Raw genomic sequence first — 24,722 nt, 5'->3', positions numbered from 1 at the left:
GCTGCAGTCTGGAACCGCAAGACCGCTACGGTCGCAGGTTCGAATCCTGCCTCGGGCATGGATGTTTGTGATGTCCTTAGGTTAGTTAGGTTTAACTAGTTCTAAGTTCTAGGGGACTAATGACCTCAGCAGTTGAGTCCCATAGTGCTCAGAGCCATTTGAAAAAAAATTCCGTGACTGGACATTGCACACCACACAGTCGACCGTGAAGTGCGAATTCGCATTTCCCAAATGCACCAATATTGCTCATTGACGTACCCATTTCAGGTCCAAATTGCCGACAGCAAAATGGTTCAAATGGCTCTTCGCACTATGAGATGAACATCGGAGGTCATCAGTCCCCTAGAATTTAGAACTACTTAAACCTAACTAACCTAAGGACATCACACACATCCAGGCTGCCATCTTAGCAGTCGCGCGGTTCCAGACTCAAGCGCCTAGAACCTCTCGGCCACAGCGGCCGGCTGCCGACAGCAACAAGGCTCGTGCGCATGCGCATACTAATTCCTATTACGCCTCGCGGCCAACAATGCAATTCGAACGTCCTAGCGCAAAACTTTCAGAAGTTATGACGCTTTTATTTTATGTAGTTCAATAGTTGTCACCCTGTAAATCTGCTTGTGCAGGGGCGGCTTTTTGCAGAATCGACGGCAGAATGCACGTTACACGTAAATAATGAATTGACTTCGCCCAAATTTTAACACACAAAATGATTTCTCTTGTGTTGTAGTTATCTTGTTGCTACAAACAAAACAACAGCGGAGCTGTGTCAAAACATTGAACCTTCCTCTATTCAGTGTTTCTATCTTTTATAGTTTGTCTCTAATGGAGAACAGTAATTTGTTCTTTCTTTTTGAATCATCCTGTTGATATGTTCTTTCCTAATGTAATTTATCTGTAACAAACGAAAGAAAATAACTAACGTACTTTTGTTCTTGCAAACTTATATCTTCAGACCTGTTGTTAACTATGTCATTTAACGATTTAAGTATTTTTCCTTGTGATACTGCACTGTGCAATTGAGCGTGGTGTCACAACACAAGTTTACAGGTGCTAAATTTCGCTGCATCTCTGTTAAATTCTGTCACACAAAACAAACGCTAACGACTGTTTTAAATTCAGAATGATGTTCCAATGATAGTAGAATTAATCTTTAGGTTATTTGTTCTGCTTAAGTGCACTTCTCCAAAACAGTTCTATAAATCTGTTGAAGGAAGACTGCTTGACGCTTTTCGTCGCAGTCGACATGGAAGACTTCAGGCAGCATCAGCTTGGGTAGTCAAGTGTGGCGAAAGAACGGTCCTTGGCGTTGCTGAAGGCGGCACCCCCATACTTGTGGAGCCAAATGATGCTCGCCTGATTCTGAACAATACTTATTTTTTCTGGTTGTGTGTCACATTTGATGAACTGTCTTGGTTTGGAGGTGTCAAGTAACTCGACTACCGGCGACTGCAGCAGCTTACCTCGTTACGGGAGGTGCCGACGCCGGTGTCGCGGCTTTTAGACGGCGATGTGCCTTTCTCACCCGACGTCACGAAGTCTGTGCTGTAGTGGTTCAGTCCGATAAAGTCTGCCGAGCCTGCAACACAGTCGTTCGCCGCAGCTCCTTCATATACATATAAACTACTTTATAATACAGCATGAAGAGTTTACAATACGATGTACAATTACTTCAGGTTACCTAACCAACGATCTTCCCTAACGCCAAAAAGATATTTTTGACAAATATTCGTACAGTAACTTTTTCTCTGAACAGAATAATAAAATTATCCTGTGCCAACTACTATAATTTATTTGCGGAAGTGGACGTGATTGTTGGTTTCGTCACTACTTTCTTGCACTTGAATCCGATACGTAACAGGGAAAGCTATCCAGATGAAAATATAAACATGATAAGGATTGTATACCGCAAAAAAGAATGAGATTTCCTGTGAACAGACTTGCATAAGAGGAAAGTGGTAGGAAATTGAAGGTAACTAAAAGAGAGGTATTAATAAAGGAAAAAAATGTGACTGCCAGTTTTTTAATAACAATGCTGAGCGACAATACCGGAAATACAAAGAACAAAGAAAATGCTGGATATTTGTTGTTTCTGTCGTGTTACATAGATCAAAACTAGATCACTAGAATGTTGGTGATTGATACAGACAAATACATTTATATCTCTGATTTGAAATAGTGCTGACATCTGTAATCTGACTTCCTGTAAACTCATAATCTGTCTGTTGGCTGCTGTCTCGGGTTCGTCGGCCGATGTTTGTTTGATGATTTTTCTGAAGTTTCGCCAGCCCGAGTGGCTGCCATTGTGAAAGCTTCACATTCCATTGCTGCATTGCTGGTGGTGTACTAGAGTCGAGCTCACGACCGCAGATACACACTCCAAGAGAAGTTTTGCATCATCCCAGTTCCCAGAACTCCTGAAAACAAGACGTTGACTGTGTGACTGTGGATATTGTATCACAGACACAGTCCCTTTGACTGTTCATACATGTCACTAAACCCGCCCAAAGATGTAAACAACCATGCATGAGCAGCGCCTATTACACGGAGGTGGTCCGACAGCCGATCAGTTCCAGTCATTCCACCAGGAACGAAGTACACGGCTCGTGTTGTCTGTAGTTCAACCATGCCTAGACGGTCAATACCGCGGTTCGATCGCGTCCACATTGCTACTTTGTGCGAGGAAGGGCTCTTAACAGGTGAAGTGTCCAGGCATCTCGGAGTGAACCAAAGCGATGTTGTTCGGGCATGGAGGAGATACATAGAGACAGGAACTGTCGATGAAATGCCTCGCTCAGGCCGCCTAAGGGCTATTACTGCAGTGGACGACCGCCACCTACGGATTATGGCTCGGAGGAAACCTGACAGCAACGCCACCATGTTGAATAATGCTTTTCGTGCAACCACAAGACGTCGTGTTTCGACTCAAACTGTGCGCAATATGCTGCGTGATGCGCTACTTCACTCATGACGTCCATGGCGTGGTCCATCTTTGCAACCACGGCACCATGCAGCGCAGTACACATGGGCGCAACAACACGCACAATGGACCGCTCAGGATTGGCATCACGTTGTCTTCACCGATGAGTGTCGTATTTGTCTTCAACCAGACAATCGTCAGAGACGTGTTTTCAGGCAACCCGGTCGGGCTGAACGCCTCAGACACACCGTTCAGCGAGTGGAGCAAGGTGGAGGTTCCCTGTTGGGGTGGCATAGTGTAGAGTCGACGTACTACGCTGGTAGTCATGGAAGGCGCCATAACGGCTGTACGATACGTGAATGCCATCCTCCAACCGTTAGTGCAACCAAATCGGCAGCATATTGGCGAGGCATTTGTCTTCATGGACGACAATTCGCGCCCCCATCGTGTACATCTTCTGAGTGACTTCCTTCAGGGCAACGACATCGCTCGACTAGAGTGGCCAGCATGTTTTCCAGAACCCTGTCGAACATGCCTCCTTCGATAGATTGAAAAGAGCTGTTTGTGGACGACGTGAGCACCTACCACTCTGAGGGATCTACGCCGAATCGCCGTTGAGGAGTGGGACAATCTGGACCAATAGTGCCTTGATGAACTTGTGGATAGTATGCCACGACGAATACAGGCATGCATCAATGCAAGAGGACGTGTTACTGGGTATTGGAGGTACCGATGTGTACAGCAATCTGGACCACCACCTCTGGTCCCGCTGTGTGGTGGTACAACACGCAATGTGTGGTTTTCATGAGCAATAAAAAGGGCGGAAATGATGTTTATGTTGATCTCTATTCCAATTTCCTGTACAGGTTCCGGAACCCTCGAAACCGGGGTGATGCAAAGCTGTTTTGGATGTTGTGTAGTATCTACCTGGCACTCCAGCGCCCAAGTGCTTTCCCGAAGTCATTTCTGTTGCGGTTCTCCCCTTGCTACCTGCAACGGTCGTTCGCAGCAACACGGGAATTGATGATCCGTCCATCTTGAACCTTTCTTCTTTCTTGTTAAGCTACTGTCATTTTCGTGCATTTCTATACCTTCTCTGAACAAACGGGTGTGATAGTTCTTCTTTACAGCAAGAACTGAGGTGTCGGCGAATTCTGCTATGTGATCGGTCCCACACAGCGCGTGCTACGCTACGGCCGATTTCTCTACTTGCGCCAACCTGCAATGCCGCTTACGTTCATTGAGCCTGGTGTTGACTGCTCGTCCTATCATTCCATCATATACTTTTTTGCATGTATGTGGTATGCAGTATATTCATGACATTGCAGGTGGGTCCCGTTTCTCCTTTGCCGATCTGAGACACTCTTTGATTTTCTTTGTCGTTTTATAAATAGTCTTTAGGCCGTGTTTGCGCAATATACGGCCAGTTCTGTGCGTTACTCTGGAAATGTATTGCCGAAAGCTCGTGCCCGACGTGTCGCTTTGCCAAGTGTTTTGTTCTGTGGCACTTCTTATGTAACTGAATAGTGCAGTCTTGCCATGCACGATGTACTGTAATCGCAGCGGTACACGAACAGTTTACAGACGTAGCCGTATAGGAAATGCTTCCGCCCTTGACCCGAAAGCCAGTGATCATACCTTTTGAACGTCAAATATATCTCTGTCTATCCACATTACGGCAACCACTGCAGTGTTTTCCTCGACTTCCCCGACCCCCTTTGTGTTGTCCACCTGCCGTCTGTGAGTGGATGTTGCACGTTGCCGCCGAAAGCATTCGACGGTATCGTTAATGTGACTGGACCTTGTCAGTTCACACAGACCACAGATCTGCTTCTTCTGAGGATCTGAGACAATATGGTGGGAGTCAGAACAATGGATTTAGAAACACAGATTGGTATACTATCGGTGACAATTTTTCAATAACGTTCATTAAAAATTAAAAGCTTGTTGGGCATGTATTTGTAGGAATCTGTAAATGGATCAGTTACCTGCAGTTTGCAGACGTGTGCCATATTCTTAATATCTTGTGGAATTCTGGGCTGCGACGTGCAGCAGTGGTCATTTCATACGCATTGATGGAAGTCGTAGATTTAGTCCACACTCCTATAATTTCGAAATTGACAAGGCTGCACCGTTGCGAGGAGCTGGTATGAAATTCGAACGTGCAAACACTATGTTGCCGGTTAGAGGGATGCAGTTTCAAATCTTCAATAATGAAGAATGGCTTCCGTTGTCTAGCACATAGGGAGTATGTTTATTTAGTTCCGTTGTTCCTACGACGCGCGGGTGAGCTGTTTGTAAGAAAGTGAAGCTTGTCATAGTTTCGTCTATTTCACTAACGGAAGTAACTTTCTTCTGCGCTCCGGAGATCTTACATGTCGTAATTTCGATGCATATCGAATTTTAAACGGTTTTTTGTATTTAGCACAAAACGTCCTGCCCACATTGCCGCAATATTATATATTATGTTCTCCATTTGGGCATTTCGGGTTCGTTGGCGCTAACCATCTCTGATTAATACTGTTGAGTCAGACAGCTATATGAAGCGTCAGACGCTGAAATAATATTGGAAGTGGATGAGTTGTGTTTAACGAACTTTAAATACCCTAACTCTGAGTAGCGCTAAGCCCTTCCGCAGCAGCCGTTATGAGCCAAAACATTATGGCCAGTGCCCACCACGAAGTTGAATGCCTACTGGTGGTGTTGCGGGCACGTGGCGCAGTAAACAAAGAATGTAGGCGGAAGACGAATCGGCAGTCATTACAGCGAAGATATGCGGAAGTGCACAGATATAACCGGCTTTCACTAAGGTCACTTCGTCGTGGCGCTGCGGCAGGAAACGAGAATCTGGTCGCCTGTTGGCCATCTGCTGTCGTGAAGGGCTGTGGAAAGGGACTGAAGGATGGTGATGGACGACCTCGTCTCATCACAAAACGTACAAGTCGAAGGATCCCCCAGTGTGCAATCCAGGATAGGTAGCGGTCTGTGGCAGGTCTGAGGACAGAGCACATTGCTGGTGCAGGCACGAGTGTTTCGCAGCAAACCGTTCAGAGGCCATTGTTGAACATGGAGCTCCAGATCACACGACCGCTACGTGTTCCTGTTTTGGCCCAACGTCATCGTCAGTTATGATTGCAGTTGGCACAGCATCACCGAGTTTTCACCGTGATTCAATATAATGGTGTCGCCTGTCGAATGAATAGCATTTATCGTTACACCAGAACGACAGTTGGGTCGTTACACGCCGTAATTCACGCGAATGGATGCCAGAAACATACACTGCGCCATACATGCAGGCCAGTGAGGGCAGAATTACGCTATGGGGTGCACTGAGTTCAGCTTCCATGGGAGCTGTCGTGGTAATCGAAGGCAACATGACATCAGAGAAGTACGTGAGCGTTACTGCGGACCTACTGCATCGCTTCGCTTTTGAAGTCTCCTCCTACGCCGATGACATCTTCCAGCAGGATAACTGCCCGTTTTTCAAGGTCAGAATCGTGCTACAGTGGTTTGAGGGGCGTTACACTGAACTCACATTGATGTCTTGGCCAACAAAAGTGTCTGATATGTACTCACTGGACCACATATCCAGATGTCCGTAAACTAACATCTCCTAATTTGTGGAAGCTGCTCGGCCTGGTGTCCTGGAATCCTGTCGAGAACTCGTAGGAACCTTACCAAGCAGAGTCGATGCTGCATTGTTCGCATAGTGGATCAACACGCTATTAAACGGGGTCGTACTGTTTTGGCTCATCGGTGTAAATCTGTCAGCCGTTACATGCTGGTGATGTGCTTAGACGCTCACCCCTGATGTACTGGACCTCTTCCTGTGTGAAGGACGGCAGCCTGGACCTGGGTCTCCCCTCTGCTGCGCTGTTGGCGTCCACCCTCTCCCTCACCACAGCCGGGTAGTCCCCGTCTGCACTGAAGATAGGGTGAGCGAAGATGCCCATCTGAAATTTAAAAAGAGGGAGGAGAGGCAGGTGCATTGAGTCAGTAAGTCTGTTGTGGTCAGACGTGGGCAGTCTACGTTAAACCCGTGCACGTTGTTTTGTGTTAGTCGGCGCAGGGCTGTTTTTAGTGTGGAGTGCCTGTTGTTGTGAGTTTGCGCCGGCATGTAGCGCTTAGCCGGAAGAGGACATTCGAAAGTTGTTTGTCCCAGACAAGTTCTACAGTTCTACCATGTTGCCCGTACTACAGTTTGGTAGTATTGTACTTGTCTACACCAACAGGAATACATTTCTTTGTGCCGTTGGACGCGATTACAACTTCAGCAGCATAACTAGTGCATTTCAGAGCCTATTGTACTCACCTGGAACTGGCGGGCTCTGTCGCTAGCTTCTGCATCCTCTGTTGAATTAGTAGCCGGCTCGAGACCATTAATATTAAGTGTGATTCCCACGCTACCTGCAACAGATTCGCGAACAAAAGTCTTACTTCCTATTTCATTAAAATTACACGTATTTACTGAAACGTAAAGCATCTAACAAAATGAGGCAAGAGGTGCTGACTCAATAGTAATGTCATTCTAAATCCACTCGAGAGACGTATTACAAAAAAAAGTGTAGATTTCAATTATACTGACACGGTGGCATTATGTATCCTCTACTGTGATAAAATAGACTGTCTGTTACATATAATTCCTGACCACGTTTGAGACGAGAGTTCAGAGGAATAAATTTGTAATTCGGATATTATCTGCGGGCAGTTGTTTTATTTGCTTTTGACTTTGACTGATAATTGGCTCTACTATGGATTCATGATTCGCGCTGTTTGAGGGTGAATACGGCGGAATTTACGAAGATTAGTCAGAAAGTACATAAAAAAAAAAGGTTCAGATGGCTCTGAGCACTATGGGACTCAACTGCTGTGGTCATAAGTCCCCTAGAACTTAGAACTACTTAAACCTAACTAACCTAAGGACAGCACACAACACCCAGCCATCACGAGGCAGAGAAAATCCCTGACCTCGCCGGGAATCGAACCCGGGAACCCGGGCGTGGGAAGCGAGAACGCTACCGCACGACCACGAGATGCGGGCCAGAAAGTACATCAAGGAATCATTATGTTACTATTTTAGGGAATAGTGGGGATGAAAAATCGTAGGGGGAGACCAAGAGATGAGCACAGCAAGGAAGTTCAAGTGGATTTAGTCGCAGTAATTATTCGGAGATGAAGAGACTTGAGTGGGCAGCCCCGCCAGTGAATGGTTAACACGTGGTCAGGCCACGTGAGAAGGTAAAATTTAAGAAGAGGGAGAAGAGGCAGGTGCATTGAGTCAGTAAGTCTGTTGTGGTCAGACGTGGGCATCCGACGCCAATCCCGTGCACGTTATTTTGTGTTAGTCGGCGCAGGGCTGTTTTTAGTGTGGAGTGCCTGTTGTTGTGAGTTTGTGCCGGCATGCAGCGCTTAGCCGGAAGAGGAAATTCCAAAGCTGTTTGTCCCAGACAAGCCATTTTAAGGCAACTTTTTGTAGTACTAGTACGGAGAACCTCAGACGTTCCATTGGTCAGCGTCAGTTGCACTTCTCGAACCTGGCTGCCAGTTACGTAGCATTTCTCGTTACAGGAACTTGCAGCCATGCGTTTAACGTACAGTGCGGCAGGGTGCAGTTCCCGAAAAGCTGAGTACATGACCAGGTGAAGTTTCGTAGCATGTAACTGGGAGAAATTTACCGACGTGCATAGAAACTTGAGAGCAAACTGGGCCGTTTCAAACAGAGACCTAACTGACCAAAAGTCTCGAGGAAGAATCATTCACACAGTAGAATATAAACGAAGATTCAGCAATTACCTCCAGTGAAATCGCACACTGCCGTAGTGAGGTGTGCAAGGAATGGAGCCAATAGATTATGCTGTGGTGCTTGATTTGGTGCTGGGAGTCCTCATTTTGAACGATTCTTACGTGTTTGGTGCCGGAACGTGTTATTAATTTACGTCGATAAATCAATAATATTCATTTCGTAACATTAGCTCCTTATCTTCAAGTACCGTCATCTGTCATCTGCCAGATGTGTAATTTTGCCCCTAAAGAATTGGAACACTGTGATAGACTTGAGAAGATTAAGACTATAGTGCGATTTAAATTAGTAGGCATCCGTGAGATTAAAAGTCCAAAGTTGCAACGTTGTTTCGACAACTAATATCTGCCAGCAGCCACCACAGCTCTCTGCGGAGGCAGAGAATTAAAAAGGTTGCCTATCTTCTACAGGATCACGTAAAAAGTGCACAGATAGTCGAGGGATCAGGACTTGGGAGGGGCGTTCACGTTGATATTAAATGAGAACAGGAAATCAGGTCAGGTGAAGAGCACGTATTTCAATATACGGAAAATATGGGGTGCTCCTACGCGGAACTTACGAGGTGTAGGCGAGTCTAGGAGATCGAACAAACAAAAGAAGTGGACAGCATCAAAGGGGGCAGTTCATGTGAAATTCTACTGGAGGCCGGTCATGGAGAGCAGAGCTAGACTCTGTCCCCCAGGAAACACATCTGCTCTAGTTGAGGCCTGGACCACAAGAACGTGAAGCTACCGTGTCCTGCTCTCCAGAACGCTCCAGTGTCCACACACGGGACCCGCCTCCATCGCTCGCTATTGGCTAAAGCAGTAGTGTGAATTCGCCAGCAACTTCACTGGTGGGCTGGAGGCGTCTCTTGTCAGCAGCTTTAATCGACAGAACTCCGTCATTTCTGAAAGGCAGGCAGCCTCAATCACTTAGCGCGGCCGAAGTCACTCTGAGAGAAAAATTGTAAAGACTTGACTAGAGCCTTTGAAATAAATTTTCTTAAATCAATTCCGTGAAATATTTCTTGAGTGGCTGCCCCCTTGTACGAAGATCTGAAATTCACGTGCAGTGTAGATCTATACACTGATCAGCCAGAACATTATGACCACCTATCTGATAGGCGGCATGTCCACCTTTGGCGCAGATAACAACGGCGACGCGTCATGGCATGGAAGCGAGGAGGCCTTGGTAGGCCTCTGGAGAGAGTTGGAGCCACACCTGCATACACAAGTCATCTAATTCCTCTAAATTCCGGGGAGCGGGGCGCTGATCTCTGACGCCACGTTCTATCACATCCCAGATGTGTTTGATTGGCTTCAGATCTGGCGAGTTGAGGGCCAGAACGTTAATTAAAACTCGCCACTGTGTTCCTCGAATCATTCCCTCACACTCCTGGCTTTGCGACATGGCGCATTATCTTGTTGAAACATGCCACTGCCACCCGAAAACACGATCGTCATGAGAGGGTGTACGTGGTCTGCAACCATTGTAAGATACCCCTTCGCCGTCACGGTGCCTTGCACGAGCCCCACTGGACCAATGGATGTTCCCCGGAGCATAGTGGAGCCGCCGCCAGCTTGTCTCCGTACTGCACTACAAGTGTCAAGTAGCTGTTCCCCTGGAAGACGGGAGATTCACGCCCTCCCTTCGGTATGACAAAGAAGGTATTGGTGTTCATCAGACCGTGCAACGCTCTGCCACTGCGCCAACGTCCAGTGCCGATGGTCACGAGCCCTTTTTCGTTGTAGTTGCCGATGTCATGGTGTTAACCTTGGCACATGCGTAGGTCGTCGGCTGCGGAGGCCCATCATTAGGAGTATTCGGTGTACTGTGTGTTCAGACACACCTTTACAATATGATGTTAGTTATGTCACAGTTCGCCGCCCTTCCTGTTTTACCAGTCTGTCCAGCCTACGACGTCAGACATATGTAATGAGGGGTAACCGCCCAACCCCACGACGTCTGGACACGGTTTCACCTTGTTTTCGTCGATTGTACACCACTCCTCGAACATCCGACGAGTCGTGCAGTTTCCAAACTGCTCGTGCTGAGCCTTCGGCTCATCACCATCTGGCCTCGGCCAAACTCGGTAGATAGCGCGCCTTCCCCATTCTACGCACCGACAGCACGCTCAGTGCTACTATGTGCACCGTGCGTGTGTCTGACTGGCAGTCATTCCTCGCCAGGTGACGCTGTTATCGCCTCAACGGGTTTATATCGATAGTTGGTTGGTGGTCACACTGTGCTGGCTGATCAGTATATACTGCCTCCAAGCACGTCAAAAATATATTCTGGATTTCAATTAGGGCCAGAGTTGTCTTTTTTTTTTTTTTTTTTTTTTAATGAGTAAAATTTTGACGTCCGGGAAACAGCTTCAGGCTTATCACGTGATATCTCGGAAACTTTAAAACTCACTGAAATACTTGTTTGTTATTTGATTTCCAAAATACCTCGTCCGGTAACTGATCTTTGCAAAGTTTTGTAACGCTTTGCGTTTTATATGCATAAATTTTCGAAAACGGCTTTTTTTTGCAATTTTGTCAACATTTAATTCATACCAATTATGAACTTTAAAGGAAACAAAAGAAAAATTCGGAGTAGGTATTAAATTCCATGGAGAAGAAATAAAAACTTTCAGTTTCGCCGATGACATTATAATTCTGTCAGAGACAGCAAAGGACTTGCAAGAGCAGTTGAACGGAATGGACAGTGTCATGAAAGGAGGATATAAGATGAACATCAACAAAAGCAAAACGAGGATAATGGAATGTAGTCGAATTCAGTCGAGTGATGCTGAGGCAATTAGATTAGGAAATGAGACACTTAAAGTAGTAAAGGAGTTTTGCTATTTTGGGAGCAAAATAACTGATGATGATCGAAGTAGAGAGGATATAAAATGTAGACTGGCAATGGCAAGGAAAGCGTTTCTGAAAAAGAGAAATTTGTTAACATTGAGTATACATTTAAGTGACAAGAAGTCGTTTCTGAAAGTATTTGTATGGAGTGTAGCCACGTATGGAAGTGAAACATGGACGATAAATAGTATGGACAAGAAGAGAATAGAAGCTTTCGAAATGTGGTGCTACAGAAGAATGCTGAAGATTAGATGCGTAGATCACATAACTAATGAGGAGGTATTGAAAAGAATTGGGGAGAAGAGGAGTTTGTGGCACATCTTGACAGAAGAAGGGACAGGTTGGTAGGACATGTTGTGAGGCATCAAGGGATCACCAATTTAGCATTGGAGGGCAGCATGGAGGGTAAAAGTCGTAGAGGGAGACAAAGAGATGAATACACTAAGCAGATTCAAAAAGATGTAGGTTGCAGTAGGTACTGGGAGATGAAGAAGCTTGCGCAGGATAGAGTAGCATGGAGAGCTGCATCAAACCAGTCTCAGGACTAAAGACAAGAACAACAACAAAGATTCCTTAGCCATGCCACTGAAAGAACGTCCTTGACACTTCACACACGTGAAAACATATTGTATGGAGGGGACAGAATACCGAGACATGGAATTCGTAAACGTTGTTATAATGATGGCGTAGCGTGGCCACACTTGCAACTCGAGGTCACACGTGTTACTCTACTGTGTATGTGGCTGCAAAGCGTTTGTCGTGTCCTGGTCGTTTGTCACGGGTCACGGACTACTGATTCAGTTGGCGTTAACGGTGCAGTGAAAAGTGTTGTATCCTTAATTTCAGATATATCTCTGAAAGTACTGTCTCTTCCTCAAGCCACAGGAAAAGAGGTAGTGGCCCCACCTTAAAAAGTGAATCTCGTGAGATCGTGTATAATGTGCGAGGGTGTATTGAAAAGCAATGCAACCAATTTTTTGTGAAAACTCTAAGAAATTTTTAAATGGAACAAATGTTATTAACATTCTACATCTTTATTCTTCATATCGACATATCTGTAGCCCTCTGCCGCTAGAGGGCTCCTAATTGTAGCGTGTAACACGGCGGTGTGTAACGTAACTATGTCGGTGCGTGCTGTTATCGTATGTCGAAGAGTTGGTCGGCGCACGGAGCACGCTCCACTCCAACGCGACACACTCGAGCCCCGCGACATCTGGAGCCATCAGACGCCCTGGAGTCACTGTCACCGGTCATCCTCCGTACAGTCCCGACTTGGCACCGTTCCGATTTTCAACTGTATCCAAAACTTAAAAAACACTTTCGAGGACTTCACTTTGATAGTGTTCATGCGACGTAAGCAGAGGTGACGCTCTGGCTCCGTCAACAAAGTCAAAGATTCTACAGTGACGGTATCAACAAACTGGTCTCTCGTTGGGAGAATTGTGTTCGTCGCCAGGGTGACTCTGTTGAGAAATAAACACGTAGACATGAAGAATAAAGATGCTGAACGTTAATAAAATTCGTTTTATATAAAAATCTTCAAGAATTTTGGCATAAAAAATTTGGGGCATTACTTTCCAGCATGCCCTCGTACGATGCTACTTTGAGGAGGGAAGGGGTAACGGCGTCTCACTCATACCTCTGTGGAATGTCGACGAACGAGTAGCTGCAGCTCTGAAAACTGGTACGACCTCTGTGAAGAAAATAGCGAGGGAGAAGCGTGCTGGACGTCTACAGGAACAAGCTGCTGCTCTTTCGACTCCAGGAAAAACCAAACTGCGTGCTGTAACGACGGATCTCAATTATTTCCAATTGGATGCAATTGAGCGACATATATACACTGCTGGCCACCGTAAATGCAACACCCTGAAGGAAGCATCCGAATCAAGTGAAATTTACACCATGGGTTTGCAGCGATCAGATGTGCAACTGATTAGAATTTCAGCGCAGACGCACATCACGCGCGCCTGTGGCGCCACCTCATAGCGCCATTTAAGGCTTGGCGATTTCGACGAGTGTACGTTCGGCACGTGTGTTTACCTTGTGGTTGTTTCACAAGACGATCAGTTATGCCTCGTAGACAACAGCGAACATCTTTTGATCAAGTATCCGAGTTCGACAGAGGAAGGATAGTGGCTTACCGAGATTGTGGATTATCATACAGAGAAATCGCTAGTCGTGTTGGACGAAACCAAACAACTGTAATGCGGATATGTGACCGTTGGATGCAGGAGGGTACGACGGACCGACGTGGTCGATCGCATTCACCTCGGTGCACCACTGCACGTGCTGATAGGCAAATTGTGCGCATGGCGGTGACAGATCGCTCAGTGACATCCCGAACCATAGCACAGCACATTGCGTCTGTAACGCATCATCCAGTGTCTGCGCGTACCATTCGACGCCGTTTGCAGCAGAGTGGTCTGTCCGCAAGACGTCCATTGCTTCGTCTACCATTGACGCAGAACCACAGACGTCTCCGTCGCCAATGGTGTGATGACAGACGGATGTGGACGGCAGAATGGAATGACGTTGTCTTTACTGACGAGGCACGCTTCTGTCTGCAGCACCACGATGGTCGCATTCGAGTGTGGAGACACCGTGGAGAGAGGATGCTGGACAACTGCATTATGCACCGCCACACTGGTCTTGCACCGGGTATTATGGTATGGGGCGGCATTGGATATTACTCTCGCACGCCTCTAGTACGCATTGCCGGTACTTTAAATAGCCGGCGCTACATATCCGAGGTGCTGGAGCCAGTTGTCCTTCCTTACCTTCAGGGCTCGGCCACAGCCATATTTCAACAGGATAATGCGCGACCACACGTTGCACGCATTGTCCAAGGGTTCTTCGTCAATAACTACATTGAATTGCTTCCCTGGCCGGCTCGCTCTCCGGATCTTTCGCCGATAGAAAACATGTGGTCCATGGTTGCTCAACGAGTGACCCAGATTACATCCCCAGCTGCCACACCAGATGATCTTTGGCAACGTGTGGAAGCTGCTTGGGCTGCTGTACCCCAGGAACACATCCAACGTCTATTGACTCAATGCCGAGACGTGTGGTAGCGGTGATCTCCAACAATGGCGGCTACTCTGGCTACTGATTCTGGCAGGAACCACATGTCACAGACGTCTGTAAACGTAATCATTTGATACTTGGTCAACATGTTATCTACAAAACAAATCTTGTTGTGCTACCTCTTGTCTTTCTTGGTGTTGCATTTACGGTGGCCAGCAGTGTATTACTATTACGCACGGAAAGGATATCCCACCTTGAACAAGCTGCTTCTCTCATTCCGAGGTAGTGAGTTGTTTTCGGAGGGAAAAGAGCCTTTCAGTAATACCATAGAAGATATGACTGCGATGGAAGACTGGTTCTGGATGAAGAGTTCCGCTTAAACGGCGTGGAGTCGTGCCTAGAAATGAGGTTTTCTGAGGAAATACGTAAGTGCAAAACTCACGAAATCGTTTGGTTGGACAAAACTTCTTTGAATACTCGTTATTCCAGACTGCCTGCCTGCAATGATCCCACTGCACGAGGAACAATAAACCTCTAGTAGGGGAAAGCTGTCGGCCCACGCTTGTAGGTGCCGGAAGAGTCTGGGTGGGGGGTTGTTCCAAATGCTTTGTTGTTGTTTACAACGAGGAAACCTGGTGACAGCAACGAAATCTAAAGAGCTGTTCGTACGCCCCTTGCTTCCAAACACAGAAAATAACTCTACTAAAACAATCGATAACGCACCATCTCACTCCGTTCAGTGAAGCAAAGTCCCTACACGCAGCAGCAGCAAAACTGTCATAGTGCAAGCCCTACAGAAAAGCGACATAGATTCGTTTGACAGGGAAATGAAAAAGTCAGAACTGATGAACATACTAAAACAGCAATAATCATGAAATACCATTCACGACGTAGGCCAAATTGCAGGAGAAGACTGTCAGTGTGTTGTGCCTTCCATACAATTCAATGTCATTTCCATACAATACGACTACTACGGAATCGAGAGAAATCATATGTTGCAGACAGAAATAAAATTTTTAAGTTGAAACACATCCACTTTGGAGTGCATGACACACTGGGCAATATCACTCCCACAAAATGGAACAATATTGCCCAACAAATGTGGCACATCTTGGTACTGACATAGCATCGAGAAGCTGCACTGGAACAAAGTGTGGAAGAGTCAATAATTAGATTAGAGGATGAGAGCAGCAGCAGTGGACATAGTGACAAGTGAAATAGGAAATGTAGATGTAGATGATGATGACATTATCTTTGAAGACAATGAAGTCTACGCTCATCCATAAGATGCAGGTAAGAGACGCATCTATGAATTAAAATACCTGTTAGAGTAGTGAAATATCTTAATCTCTGGGCTGTCGTCGCCACCTTCGTCGACTACAGCCAGCGCAACGCTACGTGACAGAAACACGGCACCTTTGTATCTCGTGCCGGCACCAAGCGCGCTCCCATCTTCCCCTTTGTCCATGTAGACACACCTCCAGAGGACGCAAATCCACTTGACTTGTGAACAGTAGTATGGAAGATTGCAGTGAGGAACATTACATCCAAGTAGCAAAATACTACTAAGTACCATTAATATTCAGAGACTTTTATACAGACTTAAATCAACATTTAAGACTATTTGTTACAATCAAGAACATTACTATCATTTGTATATAACACAGCTTCACTGAAGTGCCTACGGCGTACAGAGCTGTGTGTAACTCAAGTACTTAAGGGCGCATAGTGTAAATAATCGCGTTGATCTGTAACCCTCTGGAGATGTCTATTTGTATTTACTGGCCAATTTGGCCAATACTACAATCTTTACTTTATCTCGACATGTATTTCCAACCGTTTTCTTCTTAATTACGAAGAGAGTGTGATTCGATCCCGCGAGTTTATTAGCACTTTCTCACACTTTCAGTTTTCTGGTGAGATATTCGTTGCCGGGCGACTGGAATCGCGTAACAACAAAGAGCCATGTAGTGATATTGGCAACATAGCCACCAACTGTCACAGGCTTTCTTTTAGCTCCATGGCTATAATGTACAAAAATAACGTAAAATTTCTTAAATTCATGAACGGTAATTATCTACACTCCTGGAAATTGAAATAAGAACACCATGAATTCATTGTCCCAGGAAGGGGAAACTTTATTGACACATTCCTGGGATCAGATACATCACATGATCACACTGACAGAACCACAGGCACATAGACACAGGCAACAGAGCATGCACAATGTCGGCACTAGTACAGTGTATATCCACCTTTCGCAGCAATGCAGGCTGCTATTCTCCCATGAAGACGATCGTAGAGATGCTGGATGTAGTCCTGTGGAACGGCTTGCCATGCCATTTCCACCTGGCGCCTCAGTTGGACCAGCGTTCGTGCTGGACGTGCAGACCGCGTGAGACGACGCTTCATCCAGTCCCAAACATGCTCAATGGGGGACAGATCCGGAGATCTTGCTGGCCAGGGTAGTTGACTTACACCTTCTAGAGCACGTTGGGTGGCACGGGATACATGCGGACGTGCATTGTCCTGTTGGAACAGCAAGTTCCCTTGCCGGTCTAGGAATGGTAGAACGATGGGTTCGATGACGGTTTGGATGTACCGTGCACTATTCAGTGTCCCCTCGACGATCACCAGTGGTGTACGGCCAGTGTAGGAGATCGCTCCCCACACCATGATGCCGGGTGTTGGCCCTGTGTGCCTCGGTCGTATGCAGTCCTGATTGTGGCGCTCACCTGCACGGCGCCAAACACGCATACGACCATCATTGGCACCAAGGCAGAAGCGACTCTCATCGCTGAAGACGACACGTCTCCATTCGTCCCTCCATTCACGCCTGTCGCGACACCACTGGAGGCGGGCTGCACGATGTTGGGGCGTGAGCGGAAGACGGCCTAACGGTGTGCGGGACCGTAGCCCAGCTTCATGGAGACGGTTGCGAATGGTCCTCGCCGATACCCCAGGAGCAACAGTGTCCCTAATTTGCTGGGAAGTGGCGGTGCGGTCCCCTACGGCAATGCGTAGGATCCTACGGTCTTGGCGTGCATCCGTGCGTCGCTGCGGTCCGGTCCCAGGTCGACGGGCACGTGCACCTTCCGCCGACCACTGACGACAACATCGATGTACTGTGGAGACCTCACGCCCCACGTGTTGAGCAATTCGGCGGTACGTTCACCCGGCCTCCCGCATGCCCACTATACGCCCTCGCTCAAAGTCCGTCAACTGCACATACGGTTCACGTCCACGCTGTCGCGGCATGCTACCAGTGTTAAAGACTGCGATGGAGCTCCGTATGCCACGGCAAACTGGCTGACACTGACGGCGGCGGTGCACAAATGCTGCGCAGCTAGCGCCATTCGACGGCCAACACCGCGGTTCCTGGTGTGTCCGCTGTGCCGTGCGTGTGATCATTGCTTGTACAGCCCTCTCGCAGTGTCCGGAGCAAGTATGGTGGGTCTGACACACCGGTGTCAATGTGTTCTTTTTTCCATTTCCAGGAGTGTATATCGTGTGTCGCTAATGCCATTACTTCGACCACTGCCATCGCTCATGGTGAGGCAGGCGAAACTAAAGGCTACATCCGTCCTCTGCTGCCTCGGCTCACTGAGAAGACACAGGTACGACGCTTTGCACAGTGGAAGAGGCTACACAGGGGGACCCATCTGTGCCGGCGCGGCTCCCACTGGTGTACAGGTGGAGCGAGCAGACCAGCTCGCTGGCTGACGAATGACAGCTTGTTCGAATCGGACTATGCATACAGCGAACCACTTAGGATCGATTGACCCTAGGCTGTACCTTGAACAAACCCTTCCACAGAATACTTACTGACAATGAATCCACAGAAATTATTTTTTGAGCAAGATTTGAATTAGCAGCAGATAACAGCATTTAACGTTTATTATTTAATCATATAAAATACTACTATAAATTTTCCGATTTAATGAATTGATGACGTTAAAAGCTGTTCTCCTTTTTGTCGATATTAACTTGTATTTTGTTGTGATCCATAATATTTACCATACCTTTAAATACATATAAAAAAACTCTTATTACAGTAACAGCTACTTTGCTTCTACGTTGTCGCATTTCACCTACAACAACCACCACGGCAGTTCTGTATACAATATTCCGGTATGATAGCATGTACAAACGACGCGTTGGAGTTGTCTTACATTGGTAGCGGCATAGTTAATATGACAAAAAGCTATTTTTAGAAAAATACATATTTACGTTCCTAAATACATCTGTTTATTTAACTTTTGAATTTATGGTATGGCTTCATGAGTCATTAATCTTTAGGTCGGATGATACGAGTCTTAAGACATTGTAGTGTCAATTGCTCAACTACCCTAACAGTACATTTTTAATATTTTCTTACCCAATTCCTACTAAGAAAATACAAATCGATCTTTTATCTGTGTTAATCCAGAGTGTCTTCTCTACACTAATGAACCTTTCGCATCTTTCAACTTTTCTCATCAGCGTCTGTTTGTTTTTAACTTCAGCTAGACAATAGTCTATAATCTCTCTCTCTCTCTGTCTTGGTAGCGTTGCTTGAAGTTAGATTTATGGTCGAAATGATTTGCTCTCATTGTTGTAATATTTACATTAATAGAGTAAAGCAGTGCTATTTGTCACCGTTGTTACTGCAGAATCGATACGATGTGAAATTATTGTTATTGTATATAAGTCAATTTATGTTTGGATAAAATTAGGTTAACTGCCGACTTCCTGTTTTCATTTGGAATCATAGAACCGCCATTGATCACACTACTAATGTGTTTAAATAAAATAAATTCTGGCATCCCATGCAAATGGGGAGCACTTGCAGCGAGTAAGTCTGATATGGTACACCAACAGTAAGAAAAAATACAACAGTCATACAATTAAATCCTAATTGATATATTTAAAAATTTATATCTTTTCCATTTATTTTGAATAAAAAATGCTTTTAATTACGAAATATTAGAGTGGCGACCAATGTTCATGACACTGTTGTAGTTACAAATGAATTAGGCACAAACAGCGATATAAAAATGTTTTTCTACAAGTATCGTATTTTTTTATTTCAAGTAAATGTAGAAACGAGTGTTATACAAATACTAGCTTTCAATGGAAACGGCAAGCCAAGAGTAATGTTAAAATTAAGAGATGCTGAATGTGAGCAGAAATGACGTATCTCGCTGGACACTAAAACAAGTCGGAGATTTTCTCTTTTCCCTCAGTACGTTGGTTTCTGCACGGAGCTGATTACTTTCAGTTAATTCCTTTCCAAATTTATCCACATTCAGTAACTAGTTACATTTATGAGGCAAAATTTCAATTAAGCAGCAATGATTTTATTAAAGCATCTAATGACGGACGAAATGCGTATCAAGCTCTTCAAAGCAGAGTACTGTTAAACAGTTTTTATTCAAGCAAGCAGCCATCACAGTTAAAGCCAAAATGGCTGTGTTCTTGAAATTAACTGTTTAACCTATTCCAGTATTTTAATTATTTTTGTGTGAATTTTTGACGTAGTAACTGAACGTAACTGACACTCACCAGTCAGAATTTACTGCTGTTGATCATGTCAAAGAAATATTTTCCAAATTAGAGACTTTAATTTTTGCTATGTCGATGGTATCGAACTGCATAAATCATATTTCGAATGTGCGATAACGATTAACAACTTCTCAAGCCTATGCTGATGCTGAGCTTGCAACTAAAATGGAAAATATTGCCAGAGACGAGGAAAGAACAACTCAACACCATAAAAAACTAGATGATGAAATGGCATAGTAGTCTGAACAAATTATCAACATCATGAAGGGAAAATTTACGTAGTTCAGGGAGGAGACTGACAAATGTCTTCGTAAAATAATTAACAGAAGATAAACCAACATTGAAAAGGACCAGGATGCCAAAATGGGCAACCAGAATGAAAAGATAGTTGAAGTCAAAAATTCCGTCACGTCAGAAACCAAAGAGGGGTGGGATTTAACAGACTGAGAGATTACGATGGTAACGTAACACATAACCAAAATTATGCAGGAAACCGAAACAGAGAGCTCATATGCAAGCTGAAAATTAAATAATTTCAAATGGCTCTGAGCACTATGGGACTTAACATCTATGGTCATCAGTCCCCTAGAACTTAGAACTACTTAAACCTAACTAACCTAAGGACATCACACAACACCCAGTCATCACGAGGCAGAGAAAATCCCTGACCCCGCCGGGAATCGAACCCGGGACCCCGTGCTCGGGAAGCGAGAACGCTACCGCGAGACCACGAGCTGCGGACTTAAATAATTTGTACTACAACCAGGATCTAGCTCACAGTCAAGCCCCAGCCTTGTGTGCTGTGGCCGCTGTTCCTGTGCTGGCCAACACATTCATGGAGGAAAACTTTATCGTACATAGACAATTTGGTCTATTTATATTTGATAAGAAAACTGCCCACCCTCTCACGTTTATCTGCTCCTACACTGGAATACTGTTTCACTCTTGGAGCAACGTGCAAAAACATTGGATTTGTCAGCAGATTTATGCAAGGTGGGCCATAAAGGCAGCTGAACTATGTGCAACATATGAAGAATTTGAATAGTCTTTCCCCACAAATACTGGTTGCAGAATTCCTCCGCAAAGAGGTATTTGATGGAAGACACTACAATGCAGACATGTCCGAAGGAACAGACTTCATACGTATAAAAAATATATGCGCCTCTACAGCAAACAATGATACCTTTAGTGTTTGACCTCTTGCGAGATTCAGGTGAGGCCGCGGGCAATGAGGATAATGGACAGGGCACACTATGTATGTAGTGTGTGACATACGGGAATTAGGGTTGGATAGGAAGTGTTCTCGGGTTTTCTAAGTGGTTAAGGCAACCGCTCACGATAACAGGGGAATCCAGGTTCTAGTCCCGGTCCGACACAAATTTCCACTTGTCACCACTGGATTTATTTCAGCCCCTGATTGCAGCTGATGGAATTCGTCGAGTGGCAGGGAAGTCTAAGAAAATACTTTTACAATACGTGAGAAACCAAGTATTGGGGTGAATCAGTAACAAACTGAGACATAATTCACTCACTGAAAGCTAAATTGCGTATGTATGTGCCAAATAAATTGATAAACACAACAGAGAATGACCCTGATGGACTCATGTTAGTATTAGATAATATTGATTTAATACTTCAATATGCGCATGCTTAAAAAACACGCCCAATGGCACTGGTCCAAGAGGTGTCAAAGATACTCTGACGCAAAGCTTTTATATTAGCCTGACATGGGTGACGGTTTTTATTCTTCAGTTGATGGGTAAAGCACTGGCTTAGGATTATGTCTGTTTCAAATCCAGAAGATAGATGAAAGACTGTTTGTATTTTTGGCTTTGCAAGCAGGTTTTTCATAAAATCTGAACGATCTTTACTGCAGAGCTTGAAGCCCTGACTGTTGTGCATATATTTATACACTTTCATTGTTACTTGTTCGAAAACCACATGAATGTTTACCAGACATCTAGCTCTTGGTGAACTGCAACAATTTGTTACATGCCGGGGTAGCGAGATGGTAGTTAGTATTGCAAACCTATGGCTTCAAAATAATGTTGTGGCCAATGCCTTGTCACACCTACCAGAAGGCTTAGATTTGATTTCTATGTATCATGACCAATAAGGCGACACCATTGTAGGTTTAATGAAAAACGACTTAAATCGTATATACTTCTTGAACTTATGTAGGAACATAGGTACAATGCAATAAACTGATGTATGGTGACAAGAAATCAAAGAAGAGCTAGTAGAGAGACAAGAAATCAAAGAAGAGCTAGTAGAGACTCCCACCAAACAGTTAACAAAGCACTATAAGATACATAATGAATACAATGGAGTATTGTTTTATTGAAGACGCCCAGAATTAAATGCAGACGAAGTCCAATACACGTTAATTTGGTGCACAAATCATATATTGGTGAGGTAGGATGTACCAAAAATCTTGGAAAGTAGGTACTGCAATTTTATAGAAATGTACAAGAAACTACAAAAACTACCAGAGACTCGTTTGGTTCGCCACGCGTACAACCCACCAGAGAACGCAAATATGTAGGCATAACGCCCCAAAGTGATATGGAAAGGAACGAACACATAGGACTGTAGTAGGAAAGGCGAGTGGTCGACTTAGGTTTATTGGCAGAATTTTAGGAAAATGTGGTTCACACATAAAGGAGCACGCGTATAGAACAACAGCGCTACCCATCGTTGTGTACCGCTCGGGATCTCCATCATGTCAGGTTAAAGGAGGACGTTGAAGAAATTCCGAGGTGGACTGCTAGATTTGTTACCGGTAGGCTCAACCAACAAGAAAGTATTACGGAGATGTTTCGGTAACTCAAATGGAAATCCCTGGAAGGAAGGTCACGTTGTTTTCGAGAAATGCTGTTGAGAGAATTTAGGGAACTGGCATTTGAAGCTGACTGCAGAACGCTTCTACTGCCTCCAACGTACATTTCGCGTGAGTATGACAATGATAACATATGAGAAGTTGGGGCTAATAGGAAGGCATAGCGAACTCGTTTTTCACTCGCTCTATGAGGGAGTGGAACAGGAAAGGAAATGACTAGCAGTGATGCAGGGTACCGTCCGCCAGCACCAGACGGTGACGTGCCAAGTACGTAGATGCAGATGTAGATGTAGATTTAGAACAAAGGTACTAAGCCGATAAAAATGAATAAAGCGTTCAAAGAAGAAAAAAATCATGTGCAAAGAGAAAACAAATAACTTAAATCCAAATAGCGAGGATACATACCAATGCAATCAATGAAGAACCTGAACACGTAATAAATCCTATTTCAAATATTGTTTTGTTGATTCCGAGAGCGATGTAACGGTGGCTAGTAGCGGAATTACAAAACAACTCATTTACAGTAAATCTGATGCGTTTTTCAAATGTTCTCTTCAATCTATATTTGAAAATTATCACACCAATGAAATTTGCACGAACTAGTTAGGTATTTGTAAGTATAAGTATACATGTTTATAGTATAAGTGCGTTAAGTAGCTATCCGAAGACTCAAATGGTTCAAATGGCTCTGAGCACTATGGGACTTAACATCTGAGGTCACCAGTCCCCTAGAACTTAGAACTGCTTAAACCTAACTAACATAAGGACATCACACACATCCATGCCCGAGGCAGGATTCGAGCCTGCGACCGTACAGTCGCGCGGTTCCCGGGCTGAAGCGCCTAGAACCGCTCGGCCACCGCGGCCGGCTCCGAAGAGTCGACAGGAGGATTGCAGATGTTTGAAATTTCATATGACGCAGAATGTCAACAGAGAGTCCAGTTTGCTTCCCATTACAAACAAAAGTTTTTAAATCGGAATTTTGCGTGGCCATTCAATAGAGTGCTCGCAAATTATATTTAGATATCTTTATATTATGTATAGAACATAAAGCGCTACCCGTTAAACTGTATCAGAGTTAAGTATCACGTTATAACATGCTTTTAATAAAAGTCGTTGTTTATTTCTTACTGTGTTGCTCCTTTTGTGTTAGAGTGTCACCCCGTCAAACAAGTGTTTAATTAGCAAGCAAGCAGTCGCCCACCTTTGAGGAATTATAGCAAGGAAACACTTTTCTGCTACCGTGGATGTTTGGGCTGATAATTCAGCAGCATTCAGTTACTACATTGACAGCACTTATATCAACAGATGAAAGCAGCACCACTATCAGCCGACTTGTGGAACCGATATGATGTGAAACTATCATTACTGCACGCAAGTTAATTCACATATAAACAAAATATGGCAAATTACTGATTTCCTGTTCGTATTTTTAGTCATTGAACCAGCTATTTGTGACATTACATCGATGTTAATAAAAGATATTCTAGTATGCCATGCAAACTGAGGGGGATTGCAGAGAGTAATATGTCTGATACGGTCCACCAGCAGTAAGCAAAAAGCACAAAAGTTATAGCATTACATCATCTAATTGATAGCGAGAAACGTATAAGATGTTCTAATATTCCATAATAACACCTTTTGTAAAAATGAATGGATAGATGTATATACACTCCTGGAAATGGAAAAAAGAACACATTGACACCGGTGTGTCAGACCCACCATACTTGCTCCGGACACTGCGAGAGGGCTGTA

General features: G+C 44.8%; 1 protein-coding gene across 1 annotated transcript in view; it reads right to left on the bottom strand.

Moving 5' to 3' along the window:
- The window catches only part of LOC126198951 (myrosinase 1-like), an 84,263-nt gene that overhangs the window by 19,864 nt on the left and 39,677 nt on the right, over nucleotides 1-24,722 (bottom strand). The window contains exons 4-6 of the mRNA XM_049935596.1: nucleotides 7,233-7,327; nucleotides 6,726-6,873; nucleotides 1,464-1,579 (exon numbers count right to left, since the gene is read on the bottom strand). Of these exons, the coding sequence (XP_049791553.1) occupies nucleotides 1,464-1,579; nucleotides 6,726-6,873; nucleotides 7,233-7,327 (359 nt within the window). The remainder of the gene's footprint in view (nucleotides 1-1,463; nucleotides 1,580-6,725; nucleotides 6,874-7,232; nucleotides 7,328-24,722) is intronic.

Source organism: Schistocerca nitens, chromosome 8, assembly GCF_023898315.1.
Source record: "Schistocerca nitens isolate TAMUIC-IGC-003100 chromosome 8, iqSchNite1.1, whole genome shotgun sequence".
Taxonomy (NCBI): domain Eukaryota; kingdom Metazoa; phylum Arthropoda; class Insecta; order Orthoptera; family Acrididae; genus Schistocerca; species Schistocerca nitens.
This window is presented reverse-complemented; position numbering and strand designations above follow the sequence as displayed.